Source organism: Galeopterus variegatus, unplaced genomic scaffold, assembly GCF_000696425.1.
Source record: "Galeopterus variegatus unplaced genomic scaffold, G_variegatus-3.0.2 Scaffold125, whole genome shotgun sequence".
Classification (NCBI taxonomy): domain Eukaryota; kingdom Metazoa; phylum Chordata; class Mammalia; order Dermoptera; family Cynocephalidae; genus Galeopterus; species Galeopterus variegatus.
In genome coordinates this window covers 367017-385982 of record NW_007726236.1, presented here as the reverse complement: position 1 = coordinate 385982, position 18966 = coordinate 367017, and the positions used below count along the sequence as shown (strand labels likewise).

Genomic DNA, 18966 nt, shown 5'->3' with positions numbered 1-18966 from the left:
GTCTGTATGTGGGATCCGAACCCTCAGCGGGAGCGCTGCCGCACTCCCAAGCAGCGCACTGTAGCAGTGCGCCACCGGCCGGCCCTAAACCATACATTTCTAAAGCATTTTTCACTATAATAGTTACAGAGAAAGGCAATTGACTTCAAAATTAAATTTATTTCAATAGTGCTAAGCAAAAAAATATTTCAAAACTACATTTAAACTGATCTTCTGGGAAGTGTGATATTAGGGCGAATAATTCTAACAATTGTATGAATGATGCATTCAAAGAACAAGTAATAACAGACAAATAATCCAGTGTTAAGTACAATAAAAATAATAATTTAAATACTTTTAGTATTTCTTACTTTACCTTTGGGAGAACTATTTTCACAGTGCTTTTCTTATCCATCTTGCTCTTTGCTCCCATTGATAACAAGTGAAAAAAAATGGATAAGATCTCTGAGCACATGAAACATTTCAATCTCGACGTTCTTCCATGGTCTCACGCATTTTCTTCCCTGATTTAAAGAGCCTTTTCCACTTGATTTATGTAGCACATGTAGGTCAGTAATATATTGAAAAGATTATAATCCTCATGGGTATTTTAATGCTAAAGTGAAAACATTTTTAGTCAGACAGCTTAGAGAAAAGATGCTATGTAGAAGGGCTGCTGCTGCTACATCCCCTATGTGTCCCTTGGCTCTGAGGACTACTGACTGGATCACCAGTGGGACTCTTCCACCAAAGCTAAAATCTGGTGAGTGGCTTATGAGATGACTTGATTTGAAAGCTCTGCCCAGCAGGACAAGGATAAGCAACAAATCCACTTGATTCTCTTTCTAGAAGAGTTTGAATTCACAACATATATAGCATCAGCAGTTGGTGAAAAAGAAAAAAAAGAAAAGCCAAAGGACATATTCAGGAAAGGTAGTGAAAAGAAACCAAGAAGTGGAAGACACCATGAGTAAACAGAAGCCACAGGAAAATAGCAGCTATAACCAAGCAGAAGCAAGTCAGTAGAAAAGAGAAGAGTAGCAGAGGCACCAGAAGAAAAGAGAGAAGATAATTAAGTCACCATAATGGCAAAACATTGAGAAGGGAGCCTTGGGTGACAGCAGATGAAGGAGTGGCAAGATACACTGGACATTAGAGCCGCATTGTGTGACAAACAGTCTCCCAGTTCTTGAACCCCTTTTGCCAAGACCTATCTGTGTTGTGACTGAAATTTCATATCTACATCAATTCTTAGAGTGCCCTTGTAATAATCCTTCATCAACTAAAATAACATGAGTATGTGTCTATCCTTTCGATTTCAAAAAACATGAACTAACACAGAAGAACAGTATGAATTAGTATAAAATACTGTAGAAAAAACACTATTGTTCTCAAGGGTTGACCAGTAATGGTCTCTAGGAATTATTGTTAGTGAATAGACAAGAACGGTTAGCAATGCTAAATGAGTTCTTATCAAACTTTCAAGTATATTCACCTAATTGGTTTCGAAATAAATTGGTAAAGGGACACAGGAATCAACTACATTGTATATTGATTAAATTCCTGATTTCATTGAAATGCATAGAGATAAAAATATGTCATGCTCAGCGGCTATGCTATTCTTGTGTGGCACTGTGATTATTCAGATGGTAATTGACCCCCACCTGTAGACAGCTCCGATTCTGTAGTCAATCATTTCATTTGATGTTAAAATATGTGAAAGTACAATTATATAATTTACATTACAAATCATGCTGAATGCCAGGGGTCTCTGAACCGCTGATAAATGCAAAGGAATGGGGGTTGCGGGGAGAGAACTCAGGTCAATAAATGAAGTGAATTGCACCGGGAAATAAAAATAAAAATAAAAATAAAATTTAAAAAAACAAATAATAATAAAAGAAATATGCTTTTATAATTTAGTGAAAATTGCCAATTGGCTTAACAAATCGTTTCTTTATACATAGTGGTATAATTCAGTCTGAAAGATATCTGAATAAGCATAAATACTGAGGTAGTGGGAGCTGAATTAACAAGTTTTTGTCATAATGAAAAAGACTGTAAAATTCTAGTTTAAAAGCAAAATTATTGAGTTTACAAACATCAATGGGAATTAATATATTTTATGTTTTTGTGGGTCTTTATAAAGTGTACCACTGTTCTGGGAAAACTAACTTACAAAATGTGAACCCTAGTATCACTCTGAAACTTATGCTGTGAATTTTCTTCTTTACGATTATTGACAATTTGTCTCAATTTTTATGAAATAATCAGTGCTTAAGAATTATGCAGACATGTTCAAATAGCCAAGCTACTTTATGAGAAAACACTGCCAATTCCATACGATGGTAAAATATACATAAATCATCAAATAACAAATATCTAAATAAAAATCAATCTTGTTTTCTAAGACTAAAACTTTTAAAAATCACCAGTCAAAATTCTTAAAGAGCTTTAAATTTTTTCACGTTCTTTATTTTAAACTTGATTCCTTAATAAGGGTATGTATGCTCCTATAAATGAAAGCTAAACTGGAATGCTTACATTTACCATGTTTTACCCATAGTTAAGTGAGCCAGGATATCACCTTTTAAATTACGTATCTACTTCAGTAGGTAACACATGCATAATTCTTGTTCAGTGATAATATGGAAATCTGAAATCCAAAATCATGATATTTGTTTTCATGTTTTCTGTAACTAAGCAATTGATAAGGTATAAATTATTAGTGGCATTTTTTGAGTAAAATTGGCGATACAAAAATTATAGAAAAAATTCCAGGTTGTACTTGTCTATACTAGCAAAATAAGTGATCTGGCACAACACTTTGACTCACTGCTAAACATTAACGCTGTCCTAAGGATTAGAGACTACTTTAAATGCAAGTTCTTGAGTATCTGTTAGTATTTTTGGTCCTTCAGGAGTTAACTGTCCATGGTCCTAAATTATTATGAGCACAAAAGCAAAAAGACCAAATACTCCAAATAGAGAAAATTATTGTTATTTTTTAAAACTAAGAAATTGTTATTTTTTAAATATCTCACAATGAGATAAGCTGAATGCCCCCCAGAGAAAAAATAAAAAAGAAAAAACACTTATTAATGGCAAGGAGTAGCTGATTAAATTTTTATTCTTGATTTTCTTGATCAATTATTATGTGTTGAAATGCCACCTCTCCATGGAAAGAAAATAAAAGAGAGGGAGAGGGAGGGGGAGGGAAAGGGAGGGAGGGTGAAGAGAGAGAGAGACAGAGAGAGAGTGAGAGAGAGAAATAAAGAAAGAAGGAAGGAAGGAAGGAAAGAAGGAAGGAAGGAAGAAAGGAAGGAAGGAAGGAGAGAAAGAAAGAAAAGGAAGGAAGGAAGGAAGGAAGGAAGGAAGGAAGGAAGGAAGGAAGGAAGGAAGGAAGGAAGGAAGGAAGGAAGGAAGGAAGGAAGGAAGGAAAGAAAGAAAGAAAGAAAGAAAGAAAGAAAGAAAGAAAGAAAGAAAGAAAGAAAGAAAGAAAGAAAGAAAGAAAGAAAGAAAGAAAGAAGGTGGGGGGAAGAGAGAAAGGGAAAGAGAGAGGAAGAATAAGAAAAGAAAAAAAAATCCTTCAAAACAGTGAAGGAAGTGGTAGGATTTAAAACCCACCTAACTGGGCCGAGCCTGTGGCGCACTCGGGAGAGTGCGGTGCTGGGAGCGCAGCAGCACTCCCGTCACAGGTTCGGATCCTATATAGGGATGACTGGTGTGCTCACAGCACTCACTGGCTGACCCGGTGCAGCTGGTCTCAAAACGGACAAAAAATAATAATAATAATAATAAAACCCACCTAACAACACAACAAATAAAAACTCTGAATAACACGCTGTGGTCTCCCATATTTGGTGACATTTGGTTGTATAAAACTCCTTTTTCACAGAAACCAATAGGGAATATCAAGTTCAGAATGTTTCTTTTGAAACTTTCTAGGATTTTCTGACAATTTCTACCTAAACCATTGTTATAATGCCAACTCTCAGTAATGCGAGAGAATCTGATGAATTTGCTCAACACCAATCTTGAATTTTGTAGTATTCTGAGGCATAGTCTTTTGCAGTAGCAATAAGGAAATGCTTTTGTGAATATACTAATAATGGAGCCTGGTTTCAGGATGAATTCTTCACCTGCACAAAAGAGTAATCTTTTAGAACACTATATCATTTTATATTTGCATATAAGCAATGGAAAGATTAACTAAAATAGATAAAAGTCTTCTACTTTTTAAGCCCTCATAGTATTATTTGATTGACCAATCTATGTAGTCATACAATTGTGCAAAAATCTGTACTCTTCTTTATAATTCTCATAAGTTTAAACAATATGAACAATTCAAATGGGCTTCCCTTAAATTTTATTCCAGTATTGATATTTTTCAAAAAACTTGTTATGTGCCAATTTCCTTTGCCTTTTTCAGCTATTTGTTTTCTGTCAGAAACCTATGGTCTCCCTTTACATTTTAGATGCAATTTCTCTTAGATTTTGGCTAAAAATAATATTCATAAACTGTCTTATTTTTCTTTCCTTCATATATTTATAAATATTTTAGCTAAACAAATAAACAAACAAAACTCCTGTTTTATGTACTTATATTTTCATCTTTCTTTACGCCTTGAGCATCTCCTACCCTAGGCAGGCCGGCAGCACAAGTCACTGCAAGGCGAGGACTGACAGGACTCTGCAAATCAAGTGACTGTGTGTGAGGGCAGAGGCAGGAGATGCCTTTCACAGTTCTCTGCTTCTCAGGCACCAACATTTGCTTCATGTTAACAAGAGCCAGCCCCCGGAAATTTCCTCCTATCTTTTTAAGTAGCTTGCCAGACAGTAGCCTGATCAAAGCAATCTAATATGGCTTAAGTGCCAGCGGTTGACATTTTGCATCTTTTATTGCTTTCCATTTTTATCTATATAAAAAGTGGGTGATAACTAATATCCAGTTGATCTTTTTTATTCTGGTAATAAAATGATAATAGAAAGATCTTATTATCCACTCTAGACATCCATCAAACTACATTTTCCAATAACACACTACTCAAGAGTTTTTTCCCTGTATCCAAGTCATAAGTGAGGTTAAGTACTCACCCTTAGATTCCCTTTCTCACCAATATTTCGGCACTGAACTGCAAACAGAAGTTGAATTTAACCCCTTCACACTTTGTTCACATTAAAGCCATCTGCAATTTTGTTGTCTCTGCATCTTAGATAAGCCATTTTCTGTGAGAAGCCAAACGTAGTTGGAAGGTCTGCCTACTAAAATATTTTTTAACCCCCAAAGAGTTTTTATTATTATAAGAAAACAAAAAGAAAATGATTAGGAGGAAGCAATAATGAAAATGAAGAAGAGGAGTACATCTTGGTAGGAAGGAAGAGCAGGTGCACAGGAGAAGATACAAATGTACAATGCATAAAGAAAGCCAAATAATGCAAGCAAACAAAATTAAAATCCATTTTTATATGGATGCAGAATTGGCTCCAAGCCTTCCGGTGGGCAAGAAAGTCTTCTGTAATTATTCCATTGATGTGGAAAAAGAAAAATAATAGAAAACAGCAACAAAAACAAAAAGCACAAAAGCCTTCCTACATCCACTACATATTTAAAGTTACTTATCTTACAATTAGGACTCACCTATAGTTGACAGGAGCAAGTTTACTTTTCACATTTTCAATGTTTTTAAACCTTTGAAGATTATATCACTAACAATGTTTAAGATTACTAGAAGTAGAAAGAAAAGATTTGGGACTATTTAATCATGATATATACCACTACGAAGGCCAAATTCTCATTAAAAAGAAATTGTAAAAAAGCACATAGCCTAATGAGTTTGGATGTATTGTCTGGAATTGCTGGGAACCAAATCTGAAAATGAAATAAGCTTGGTAACTCTCAAATAGCATTACCAGATATTAGGCTATGTGCTTTGGCAGATAAAAAGAATGCAGAATGAGACCAATGTTCTGTACAAACCCTACTAATAATACACTTGAGAAAATTTCACAAAGAATATAAAATTCCTGTTGCATTCTTTATAGTTTTAAAAAGACTTATTAAGTCAATTAATACTATGGACCAGGCAAGAGACTGTCATACATGCATCTTTTCATGCAAATAATTCATGTGTTAGTCACAAAAACACTTTGTTCAGTCTGACTTGAATTTTCTTGATAATAATTTATTAACATTTAGTTTATGTTAGTATAGATTTATATAATGCTTTTTATAAAACAGTCCAGGATTTTTTTTATTAATTCAAATAGTTTTTCCTCATTATGTTAAAAGAATGTGATTTTATAGTCCTTTCCCATCTACCTTTATTAAAGTGTCCTTCACCATACAAGAAAGAAATTACCTGCATTAAAAGATGGTGTCTCTTTTAGTAACTTTCATATAAAATTACTGAACCATGTTAGCCTGTCTTTCTCAGTGTTGGAGGAGATGGAAGAGGCAAAGGAATCTGACTGTCCCTTTATTCTCATCCTGGACAGAGGAGAGTGGAGAGCTATAGACAATATACGTCTGCGCTCCCCTTCTGGTCCATGCATTTGCAAAAACTAACCTTAATCTAGTTCCAAATTGCAGATAGCAAACATATCTTAGCAATTATGTAAGGCAATGTACAGCAGTGAACTGAGATTGGTTTGGGACAATTGGTGTGCAGGCATATTCCATGTAATTTGAAAGACCATAACGTATTTTGACACTGAAATGACCACTATTCATAAGGACAACTGCTTTTTAAAAAGTACCCTATCCACTCATGAAAACAACTTTTGATTTTTAAGTGAAAAGAGGCTGTCTTTTTCCACTTAAAGATTCTTTACAGCTTTTCCTCTAAGGGGGAAAAAGGTGGCAACGAGGAGTCTCACAAAGACAGTCTTTGGAATTCAAATCTGCCCTTTCTCAGAGGAACCTTAACAGCCTGTCAATGGAAGATTCTATCGCTGTATTTAAACTACTGACACTGGAGTGGCTAAAAAAAAATCTATCTGCCATCTCTTACAGTCCTGCAGGTTTGAATACATGCAGCTAGATCTTCTCTCCTCACCTACTACCATTCTTCAATACCAAAGATTGGATAGCCTGATACTACGTGTATTTTCTTTTCCATATCAAATACAGATACTGTGAACTTGGGGGTGGGAAAAGAGAAAATGACTATAGGAAACAGCAGAGAAATTCTAAGTAAATGTTGACTAATTTGTCTGAGAAGGTTTCCATTCAAACTTAATCATTAAGAGTTTAATATTAGTTCTAAACATAAAATAATCTTTGCTATAGTTTGTATATTTCCTGTTTTATTTTTCTCAACAGATATCAATTAAGGTATTTCATGTTAATCTTACAATACAGTTAGTATCTTAGATATAGCACAATTTTTAGATATGGTAGTGTTCTACAGCTATGATTTAATAAATGTGCATTAATCTCAGTCTAGACAAACCTATGGCTCACAGAGAATACATGTAATAAATCAGTCTTTTGTTAAACTACACCTTATACTGAGATATAAATATTTTTGATTTATTTTTGCTGGGCAGGAAATGTACTCCAGGTGAAAATCTCTGCTCATTTAATTACTATGAGTTATGTTTGCATTATTTGCTATATAAATTCTTCCCTTTCTTCAAAGTTGAGTCTTCTTTACAGAACTTAGTTTTCCCACTATATCTGCCCACTATTTCCCAAATAAAACAAAGGCAAAAGAAAAAGAAAGTGTTACCTGGTCATTGAATTTTCTTTCCAGTGACTGCTGTCAAGTTAAGGCATTTGCAGTCCTGCCCAAGCTGTGCACTGAAAGCTCACAATCATTCATTTAATTCAAGTAATTTAAATGTTACACATACTCTTCAAAAAGGGAAAAACATTCACTAACCAGCAAAAACTTTTTTCCTCAATGATATTAATTGGTGGAATATCCAGGGGGGAAAAAAGACTATCCTTTATACCAGAGTCTCATGAGAAAAGCCAAATGAGGAAACAAGTCTAGCAAGGGTATTTATGCTATAAACACATACTTTAAAAAAAAACAACTAATGTAGCTAAAAAACAGAATCACATTTGATTTGGTTAATTTTCATCAATTTCTAGAGTTTACATTGTTACATTTTATAAATTTAAACATCCATACTTTATTATATGCTTAATAAAAGTAAACTAAAAAGAATAATAAGGCAGAGGTCTAGAAGGAACATTTTCTCCACATAAATTTTCTAAGATTTAGGAGGAATTAGGAAAATCAAGACAGTTGCAACTGAGGCACAAATCTGGCTTCAGGAGAGAGTAATTTGTGAATTGTCACTTTGTCTGCTTCTATGCCCCAGAGCTGAAAGCAAACTGGGCCATCATATTAGGCCTGCAAAAGAGTACTCCTTTTCAGAAAGTGTGAAAGAGATAAGGTTGGAGAGGAGATGATGTATACCTGAAAAATTCCATTTGTGCAGAAGCTTTGAGAGATTACTTTCAGAAACTATTCTCTTTGGGATGATATTTAATGCCTGGTATGTTGGTTATAGCTTATTGATTTATTTTTAATACATCATGATTCACTTACCCTTTTATTGCTATGATTGGAAACATTCACTTTTATGCTGCTTTAAAATGAGTATTAAAACATATAAAAGCAAATATGAATGGTAAGAAGCATGGTGTTTGAAATAGTGTGTATTTTATTAGAAAAAATGTTGTTTTTATACATTTAAGACCACCATTTTGTTCCTCAGAGGATGACTTATTACCATTTGGAAACAAAACCAATGGTTTGGGGAGTAGACTCCATCAACCCATATTCGGCATTTTTCCTTGGATATAGAAATTTTTTAACTGACTATGACAATGAGATTAAAAGCTTGTTAGAACCATTTTATTTTAAAGACTTGTGGTCATTGGAGATTTCTTAATGTGGTCAGCAAAACCTGGAAAAAAAAACCCTAAATATTTATGTAAAGAAACAAAATAAATTTACTCTTAAGATAATGCTGCAACTTAAAATAAAATCACAGTCCTTATATTTTTTAAGGCCTCTAGTTCAAAGTCAAACACAACGCAGTCCATGCATCTTTTCTGACTCATCATTTGGCATGCATTCACAAATTTGAAGGGTTTTGGTTATTTTTGCAGATATATGATTAGGATGTAAAAATTCATCATGTAAATACTCTTAATAACCAAGGAAGAACTCTTTAGACAAGTAATTTTCTATGAACATGTAACTTTGAAAAACACATTTTCTTATGTAAAACTTTGGTTGAGTTTAGAAAGATTTAATAGTAACTCAAAGAGTGAGAGGAATTAAATATATATTTTTTTCTATATTTGAGTGAATAGAAAAAGACAGAATGAGTTAAGACTCACAGTATTTTCTCCAATTTGGTTATGAAGAGAACTACTGGAATCCAAGATCTGGTAAAATACAAATGCCATTTGCAATATCTGAAGGTCCCTAGAGGTGTTTGCACCTGCTACAAAATACTTGTCATTTCTTCTACCATTTAAAGGTAGCAACTATGGTGGGAAAATCTTCAGTTATACAGATTTCAAAATGAATTTTTACAACCCAGATGATGGACTGGTATACTTTAAAAGTGAATTCATGAGTTTTATAGACAAATTTCTCTTGCTCTCTTTCTCTCTCTTTTTTTTTTCTTGACTAGCTTACATCATAATGGAGGAATAACATTTTAAAAATTTTGAATAGGCACTTACTGGAATTACAGTTAATCCTGATACAATCTAGATGGGGAAGAATAGATGAAAAATGAAAATTTATCCTTCAAGGTAATAGCTGCAGACATCCAATAAAATCACAGTCCACCCTTCCGGGGACAGACACATGCATATATGGCCACTCCATGTCATTATTCTTTACAAACTTCTAGAACCCAGATTTATTGTTATAAAACTTCACCATTGGAAACAAAAATAGAAAGTTTAAAAAAATGGCCAATTCAAACAAAGCTACATGGTGACAAATCTAAGCGAAATAAAGAGTTGTTAAATTGTCAAAGATGCTTGGCTTAGACTGGCTGCAACTTTCTCTCCATCTGTGAAAGAACATATCATTGTTTTCAGCAAAATTAAAAAGTGCTCCGTCACGATGGGGTACAGTGCAAGCTCAGCTAGGCTCAGACATCTTGGACCTCCAAAATCTAATATCCCACAAAGGCCAACAGAATCCTTCAGAATTGCAGTGGTCGAATAGAGAACAAGTTAAAATTATTTCCATCTCATCCTAATGTTTTTTGTTTTATTTTTTTAATTCTATTTGCTTGGGCACAAAAAGGGAGCAGCCAGTTGTTGGCTGGATTCCATCCTTTGTATTAATTGGAAGAGGAAAGAGACAACCATATGTCTCCTTTAGAAACTCTGGTGGCTAAGGAGTAGTCATTCTTCAGAGTACACAAGCCTATGCCTCTTTTCGGAGCTAACAATGTTATCTCTATGTAATAAGTGTCATGATTAACGGTGCTATTGATTTTCCCTTTTTTATACTTTATATAAAAGAAGATACTATAAAAACAGATGTCTGATGTAGATAACATAGACTGTGATTATAGCGGTTATTTTTAAAGGACTATGTGGGATGTTTTATGTTTATTTCGTATATAGATATATATTTGTTGGTTTTGGTTTTAGTATTTAATGCCTTTGGGGAACACGAAAAATATAAACCTAGATTCTGTTTCCATATAGCTGAGTTTGTCATGTGTCGTCAACCGCATCAGAAAAGTGGTTGCAAACAGCCAAGGACCAGCACCTACACAACTCCTTCTACAGAATGCTTTGCTGTTGGTAAATTCCCACGAGCGTTTACACTTTGGCAAGCAGCTCCTTTGTTTTTATTGTCTTGTAGTAACCTATCATTGTCACTAGAGGGAGCTCTAACAGAACAGTAAATGACTGCTGTGTGTTAAGCAGTACTGTATTAATGCTTTGCTGTTGGTAAATTCCCACGAGCGTTTACACTTTGGCAAGCAGCTCCTTTGTTTTGATTGTCTTGTAGTAACCTATCATTGTCACTAGAGGGAGCTCTAACAGAACAGTAAATGACTGCTGTGTGTTAAGCAGTACTGTATTAAAAAAAAAACTTATTGAAATTAATTTCACTAATATTAATTGACTTTAATTATATACAATAAGGTACCAATGGGTTATTTTTTTATTTTGTGAATTACCATTCTGCCCAGCACAATTTGAAAATATAGGTGGGGTTTTCACCAGTGCCTTATTTCATTATACTTTGCTAATGTTTCTGAAAATCTATGTAGTTTCAAATTTTATTTTTCTCTCTCCGTTTATTAATTTCTCTGTGTATCTGACACTTTTAGGAAGTACAGTAAAACTTCGTTAAATTTTACTCTTCTTATTTGGAGTTAATAATAATATTGAAACTTATTGGGCAGAACATTAATTCTTCATTCTGTGTGATCAGAGATATCCTCAAGAGAAAAAAAAATTAAAAACTTAAACAAAATTTTGAAAGGCCAAGTTTGGGGGGCGGGGGTGGTGCAGTGAACTGATTTCAAGTACTTCATTTATGTTGATGGCACAATTTGCATAAAAAACAATGTGCTAATTATGGATAATTCTCATCCATCTACTAAAATCAGCCTAGTAACCCCTTTTCTTGACAAGACTTTTCCAGCTATTAATTTGTGGTTTTGAATGTAATTGGAAACAATAAAAACTGCTTAAAATTTTGTAACAATTCAGACTTTCTTAATTCAGCCTGGCTTTCTTCCATCAGTCATCCAGATTGGTGAGGTTTTACTGTAGTCACTCTTTCCTGATGCTACAATTAAGCAGGAAAGCATTATCTTTCTGTAGAAGAGCCTGTGTCTTTAGTGTTCACATGGCTGTTTGCTAAGGGCCGCAGACTTTGGGCATTGAAGGGTTGTGGATTGCTGCTTGATAGCAAAATACCACCACACAGTACTCCAAAACAGAAAACATGAGGTACCACAAAGGTAACTATTCAAAGGAGAAGCCCATGGAGTACAACATTAACAACTGTTGATCTAGATAACGAAGCAGAAATTTGATATTTTGTGTGTATATTATCTAAGTAAAAGTAGACATATTTTTATTTATCTGCAAGGGTATCATCTATAACCAATCAAATTGATAGTAAGTATAACAACAGGAAATGCAGTTTGAAACATCTTTAAGCCTAGTAATTTATATTTTCAATTAACCTTATTGATAGAGATGGCTTCCCTTTTAAGAATCCTCAGTGGTAGGAATCGCAAAACAGTAAGTTATGTTAAAAATAATGAAAACAACAAAAAGATGCCCCAAGAAACCTAAATTACTTTAACTGATGGAAATACGATCATTAAGTGTTTTAACTTTCCATGGCAAACAGGCTACTTGATAAATGTTTGCAGGCAAAACTGAACAAAAAATGAAAAGTGTTAGTTCAATGGGGGAAGGCAAGTTGTTACCTAAATTGACCGTCAGTTTCACACGCCCCGCATCTAGCTCCAGGCGAAGGGTGTCTGCAGAGTCTCTGGAAGTGGTTGCCATCAGAATGCCGTATGCACGCTGGGATCGAAACCGTAAGGACACATCCTCAGCCTCTGTGTGCATCACCACTGGGAGCTGGATTTTCATAAACATACTCCCATCATAGCTCAAAACCGTTGCCTCTATAGATGGAAAATGCATATAATAAGGTTTTTGTCAGTCTAGTGCATTTATACTCTCAAAAGGAAAAGAGTGATTAAAGCTTGGAGATAGAACACGAGACTACAAAGTCAGCTCATCTTCAGAAATGAGCATTTTTCCTTTTTTTAAGCTAGAAGGGCAAGCTACAGGAAAGAGAACTTCCTTTGTGAGGTATCTGCTAAAGCCCAGGAACAGAGATGTCAGCACTTCCTTTTTTTACCCGATAGCACAGTCAACCTATAGCTTCTGGATTTTAAGTGTTTATATGAGTGTATGTGTCCCTCTTCGCAAAAGCATAGATCATGTTCTTTCATATAGCCAGTGTTAGCCTGGTTTGAAACACCAGCAACTATGCAATGCATGTTTATGTACAGTGAGGCCATTGACTAGCTCTGTGAAATTAGCCAATTTTTCCTTGGCTCTGAAATCTTCATCTGCAGAATGAAAGGATGCTACTACAAGATCTCTAAGGCCTTGGCCCGCACTAAAAATCCAAGGTGTTAAGAGAAGTTACTATTATTTTTTTCATAATCTCTGTCCTAATAGAATTATTGCAAAAGGAAACAAAAGAAAAGAAAGAAATATGACTTAAATATAGAGGTTAGACTTTTACCAAGTATTTTACTATAGGTGATGTACAAAAAGAAAGAAGAAAAACTGATATCACCAAACAGCAGTGATGCTTCCTCTGAGCCACTATGTCTAACACAGTTAAAGGTAATTTTTACAAAGTCACAAACTATAACTTCATTTTTAAGTTCATTTACTTAAACATTAACTTAAAAACACTATCTGTAAACACAACCCTGGTATCTGAAAATATTAAACTAACACCAAAAATTCAATAACTACATCCCTTGGAACATGTGTGGGGGATGTGTCACGAAACTAAGGTAAATTGCGTTAATAGGGAAGTTGCTTGATACTGTACTAAACACATAAAGAAGGAGATAGAAGCTATTCATGACAAACTGGCTGCTTTAAGAAACAGTTAGCACTTCTTAGCGTTAAACACCATATGCAAGTGGAACAGTGCAAAACAAGTGGGAGTCATTTTGCTTTCTCATTGGTTCCCTTAACTCAAAATGCCATTGAATAAAAGGAATTAAAATAAACAAGAAATTCTCATTATCATGGCTATTTACAAGGCACAGCAATGAACTTTACTGATACAGCCATGTCTGTTATTAAGACTCTATTCTGGAGTTGGCTTTGCAAGTTTATCTTGTAGAAAGTCAAGTACTGTTACTAACAGACTTTAATCATTATTTGTCGTCATCTTGGGACTGAATGTGCATCCAGAACCTTTAAGCACTGAGCGTTCCAGGTCTCCCTCTTTGGCTCCCTTCTCTTTTCCATCTCAATCTTGACTTAAGGAATCTCGGTCAACTCACATGCTTAGTCCTTCTAATATCAATCAAAAGCCCTGACTTTTCTAATGAGCGCCATCATCCATCTTTCACCCATTGCCTATTTGACAGCTCTAATTGGAATATAATAGGTACCTTACTAAACACTTTATTCACTCCCCTCAACAATAAACAAACTCCAAACATGCTTCTTCTCCAGTCTTTTCACCTCAGTAAATGGTATAGACAGCCCCATTGCTGAGTCCCAAAAGTTTCTGGTTTTTCTCTTACCTTCTCTGCCATGTTCAATTTATTTGCAAGCTTTATTCACTCCCCTCAACAATAAACAAACTCCAAACATGCTTCTTCTCCAGTCTTTTCACTTCAGTAAATGGTATAGACAGCCCCATTGCTGAGTCCCAAAAGTTTCTGGTTTTTCTCTTACCTTCTCTGCCATGTTCAATTTATTTGCAAAACTGCAAGTCTAACAGGCTCTAACTCCAATCCATTTCCTGAATTGAGCGCATCTCACCTTTACTGCTAAAGTACCTCAAACTCTGCTCCCATCTCTTACCTAGACCACTATAATAGCTTCCTCAGTGGTGTCCCTAATTCTATTCTTTCTCCCCACACAGAAGCTGAACTAAAATTTAAAGAAATAAATCATAGCATATCACTCGAATGCTTAAACTACAACTCTCCCCAATAGTTTCCTACTGCAGTTAATAAAATCTCTACTCCCTTTTTTAACTTATAAGGGTCAGTGTGATCCTGGCCTCAGCTTTTAGCATCTCCCACCTCATTTAGTAAGCTCCAGCCACACCAATTTCATGCTCTCATTGAAGTGTTTTCTACTTGTGGATCCCTCTGTCTTGAAAGGTTGTATCCCAGATCTTTAAATGGGTGATTCCTTCAGCATTCAGGTCTGTGGTCAAATGTTGTTTCAAAGAGACCTGCTCCCTCCTCCTGTCATTCTATATCTAATTACCATTTTATTTTTTAATTAGCATTTCTTATCTGTTTGTATAATATTATGTGTATTTGCATTTTAGAATACACAGGCCTTGAGGGCAGAGACCAGCCTCTCACATGCATTGTTCTAAAGCAGCAGGTGCCCCAAAAGAACCAAGAACACAGCTGAGCCTCCAAAAATACTTATTGAATTGATGGTTACACTTGATACTGAAGATATATGAAAGAGCTTATTTCAATTTGGATATCAAGTTTACATAAATGCTCACCAAAGAAATTAATATTTATTTGGCCTATTGTAAGTGAAATCTAATTTCAGTAATGTATGTGAACAAAACATTTATTAAAGTCTACCTTGAAGGTCATAATTGGGCTGCAAAAGACAGACTAGGAAAGATGTCTATGTATCAAAAGAGGGGCCTTGTGGTTAGGCAATGACCTAACCACTGAGAAAATAAAATTTGATCTTAAAATGTAGTGATTCTACATCATATCATATATTTTTCCAATTAGATCGGAAGTTTTCCAGATGGGAGCAATATCGCGAAAAACAGAGGCTAGTGCAGATAACAGAATAGTAATTACTGAAGAAACAAAGCATGATTGTGAAGTTGTGATGAACTCTAGAAAAAAAGAAAAGTTTCTTACAAAATTTTAAAAGAAGTTTAATTTTACTTTTTCTTTTCCTAAACTATAGCCAATCATGGTCCGTATCTTCAAAGCAACATATACCTCAATAAAACTTAAAGCCAATTAGCTCAGTCGGTTAGAGAATGGTGCTGAGAACACCAAAGTCCAGGGTAAGATCCCTGTGGCCAGCCACAAAACAAAAACAAAAACAAAAAACAAAAATGAAAAAGCTTAAAAGCCATTATCAATTGTTCAGTTACTTTGATACAGATAGAAGGATGAAAACATTGTTCGTTTTCTCCTTCTATTTATTTAATCTGTATGACTAGTCTCTATTATTCAACAATCACATTTTTAAAATTGTGTCATATTCTTCTAAGAGAAGTAGCTTAATTTGATTGAAAATGAAGTTGGAAGACACATCCTTTTAGAAACATACTTGATTGATAATGGATCATAAATGTAGTATGAAATACAATCTGGATTAGAGTAATAATCAGGATCATTGGCCCTTAACGTTCTCCAAAAAGCTACAGGATTGAAATAACATAGTAAAGTAATAAAACTTGAGTGCCCCTGAGAGCCATTTTAAATAATTCTCAATGTGAAAATAACTTGTTGATAAATGACAAATGAAAGCCTAAATGATTCCTCATAATTAGAGCTAATGTTTAATTAGACAAGAAATGGGGAATGCACAAGGTAGTAGTCCACAGTTGCCAAATAAATGGTAAACAGCATTCTGACATTTGAAGGTTATGCTATTTGGCAGCATCTTTTAACATTAGTTATTTTATTATTTAGAGTATAAAAGAGTCCTTTAAAAAGGTAATCCCAGTATAATACTTCCCAGTGGGGAAGAAAAATAGTTTGAACTTTGTCTTCTATATTACCTTTTCCCTTGTCATTAAGTTTGATAAATTTGCTTTTCTGCATTATTCCTTGGTGCAGTCTAAAGTGTACACCTGTGCTCAGTTTTGCCGAAAGGCAGTCACATATTGTGATCAACGATGAAAATCAGACAGGGAGCCAAATTATATTGCTCTGACATCTGTCCCTCCATCTGTTAGATAACAAACAAGTATAAAGTAGACCTCTGATTATATCAATGCTCTTATTTTACATATAACTGAATCATTTCTTTATGATCAAGTCTCCACAAATTCTTAGTTTTATTAAATATAAAGCAGGATGGAAGGTGCTAAACTTAATTTACATTCATTGAACATTATTTCTGTATTACTCTTTCCTATAGGACCAACACACATAAAACAAAATGCTATTTTCCTATTTGTCTAAGTTAGGAAATATTTTGTTCTTTCCTATCAATGCCTTTGTTTCCTTAATTCAGGATGAAAATTTCCTGTGATATGATTGCGACATCATTCTCCATGCTGCAGTGTCCAAGGATTTGAACATGCTTTTTAGTTATTTTGATAAATAATCTTCTTAAATTATCAATTATTGTTCAATATTAATAAAACAGAAACTTTCTAAGTGCTCTTATTTATTTATTTATTTTTTAAATTTCAAGAGTTGTCAGTTGACTCTTAAGTGATCAACAGCCCATGTGATTAGAGTGTATCTGGAGAGAAACCACAGTCAAAGGCCATTTTTTTGAATTGGTAACTCAGAAGCTCAGGCACGATCCCTTAAGTGATCAACAGCCCATGTGATTAGAGTGTATCTGGAGAGAAACCACAGTCAAAGGCCTTTTTTTTGAATTGGTAACTCAGAAGCTCAGGCACGATCCTGTGTTAACTGAACTAGGGCATAGCTGGGAACTGGACAGAAACCAAATTTTGTGCTATTGGGCTGGATAACCATCCCACATCTCCCTTGCTCCCAGGAGGAGCCATAAAGTGAGCAAGAAAATTAATTCTGAAGAGTGAAGACTTCTCAAAATACAGGGAGTGGTCCAGAAACAAAAACCATACAAAAAATATCTTTTTTGTCCTTAACATACAACCAACCTGGAGACAAAGAAATCTGTAGAAATTTCCAGCCACCTGTCAAATAAAAACGTATGCCGAATCCCAGTGATGAAGTTTGCTGTTAAATTCTCATTTGCAAATCTGCATATCATTGCCACAGTTCCTTCTAATTACTGCAATGTGTAAATATTCTCTTTCCCTTATTCTGGCTCAGAAAGCTCTATAGTTTCTATTTTTATTTTTGCCATATGTAGTAGCAGAATATTGCCACAGGGTGGTACACCATTCATATTTAACTGAAGGCTTTCGTAATTCATGTGACAGTTCAGTTATACCCTTTCCAGCTTCACTTAACAGGAAGCATCAGAATAACTGGCAGCTCCCTGGGTGATAAAAATTAAAACAAAATCTTAAATCATGCAGGTCTGCTAATCTCATGTTATGCTTAACTGTATTATACCTGTAATCTTTGTTACTTTTTTCTTTCTTTTAGCAATTTCCAAAAGCCAAACTAAACAAACTGAAATTAAGAAGAAAAGTACAAAGAGGAAATTTATGAAGAATATATACAATACAGGCCAAACTACACAGAAATAGATAAGCTGTAATAATAGTTCACAGGAATTGCAATTAGGTAATATCATAAGGAGAGTAAATACATCTATGTGATAAAATACCCATCTATTGACATAGCTAATTGTATGACACAGACTAGTGATAGCATTTTGGTAAGTAATTTAACCTGTTATTATATTATTAACTTATTATTATTAATTATTTATATTAATTAATGTTAATAATACAATTGATAAGCTGATGTACCCCCTTATTAAGATAAGAGCCAAAATTACATTTCAATTTTGGTTTTACAAAATAACCACTTTTTTCTCTAGGAAGTTTTAGTTAAATGAATTAAACTTTCAAGAATGAGAAAGAAAAAGAAAAAAATAAATGTGCATGGCTTAAAAAAAATAACTGCCAGTTACTTTTAGGCTAAATGTCTAATAAAGCAATGCTATTTGTAGTATGAGAGGACAATGGAACAACTCACTCACATTTTCTTATGTTGATTTTTAGTTCCATTGTTGAAAATAAGTGACAATAAGTGTAGTGACTAAAGCATTTATCTGAAACACTGGATCAATGAAGGGATAGGCTTAGAACTATTTGTTCTGCTATTTCTTCTATTAGCCTGGTCTGCAGATCAGCTGTGACAACTATCACCCTCCAGTCTTCCTCTAACCCTTATACCTCTCCTTCTAATGGGAGAGGAAAAGAAAAAAAGAAAGAAAGAAAAATGTAGCTTTGCCTCCTACTGGAGGAGAGAGAGGCACCTACTCAGAACTTCAACAGACATAGCTAAGCCTTAATATCAAATGGTTAAATCAATCTTCTGTGATTGGTTAAGTCCTAGCTAAAGGTAAGT

General features: G+C 34.4%; 1 protein-coding gene across 7 annotated transcripts in view; it reads right to left on the bottom strand.

The window, feature by feature from the left end:
• The window catches only part of NRXN1 (neurexin 1), a 682451-nt gene that overhangs the window by 581755 nt on the left and 81730 nt on the right, over positions 1-18966 (bottom strand). For all 7 annotated transcript variants that reach the window (XM_008588382.1, XM_008588364.1, XM_008588390.1 and 4 more), the window contains 2 exons: positions 12433-12636; positions 9695-9721 (listed from right to left, as the gene is read on the bottom strand). In XM_008588382.1, the coding sequence (XP_008586604.1) occupies positions 9695-9721; positions 12433-12636 (231 nt within the window). The remainder of the gene's footprint in view (positions 1-9694; positions 9722-12432; positions 12637-18966) is intronic.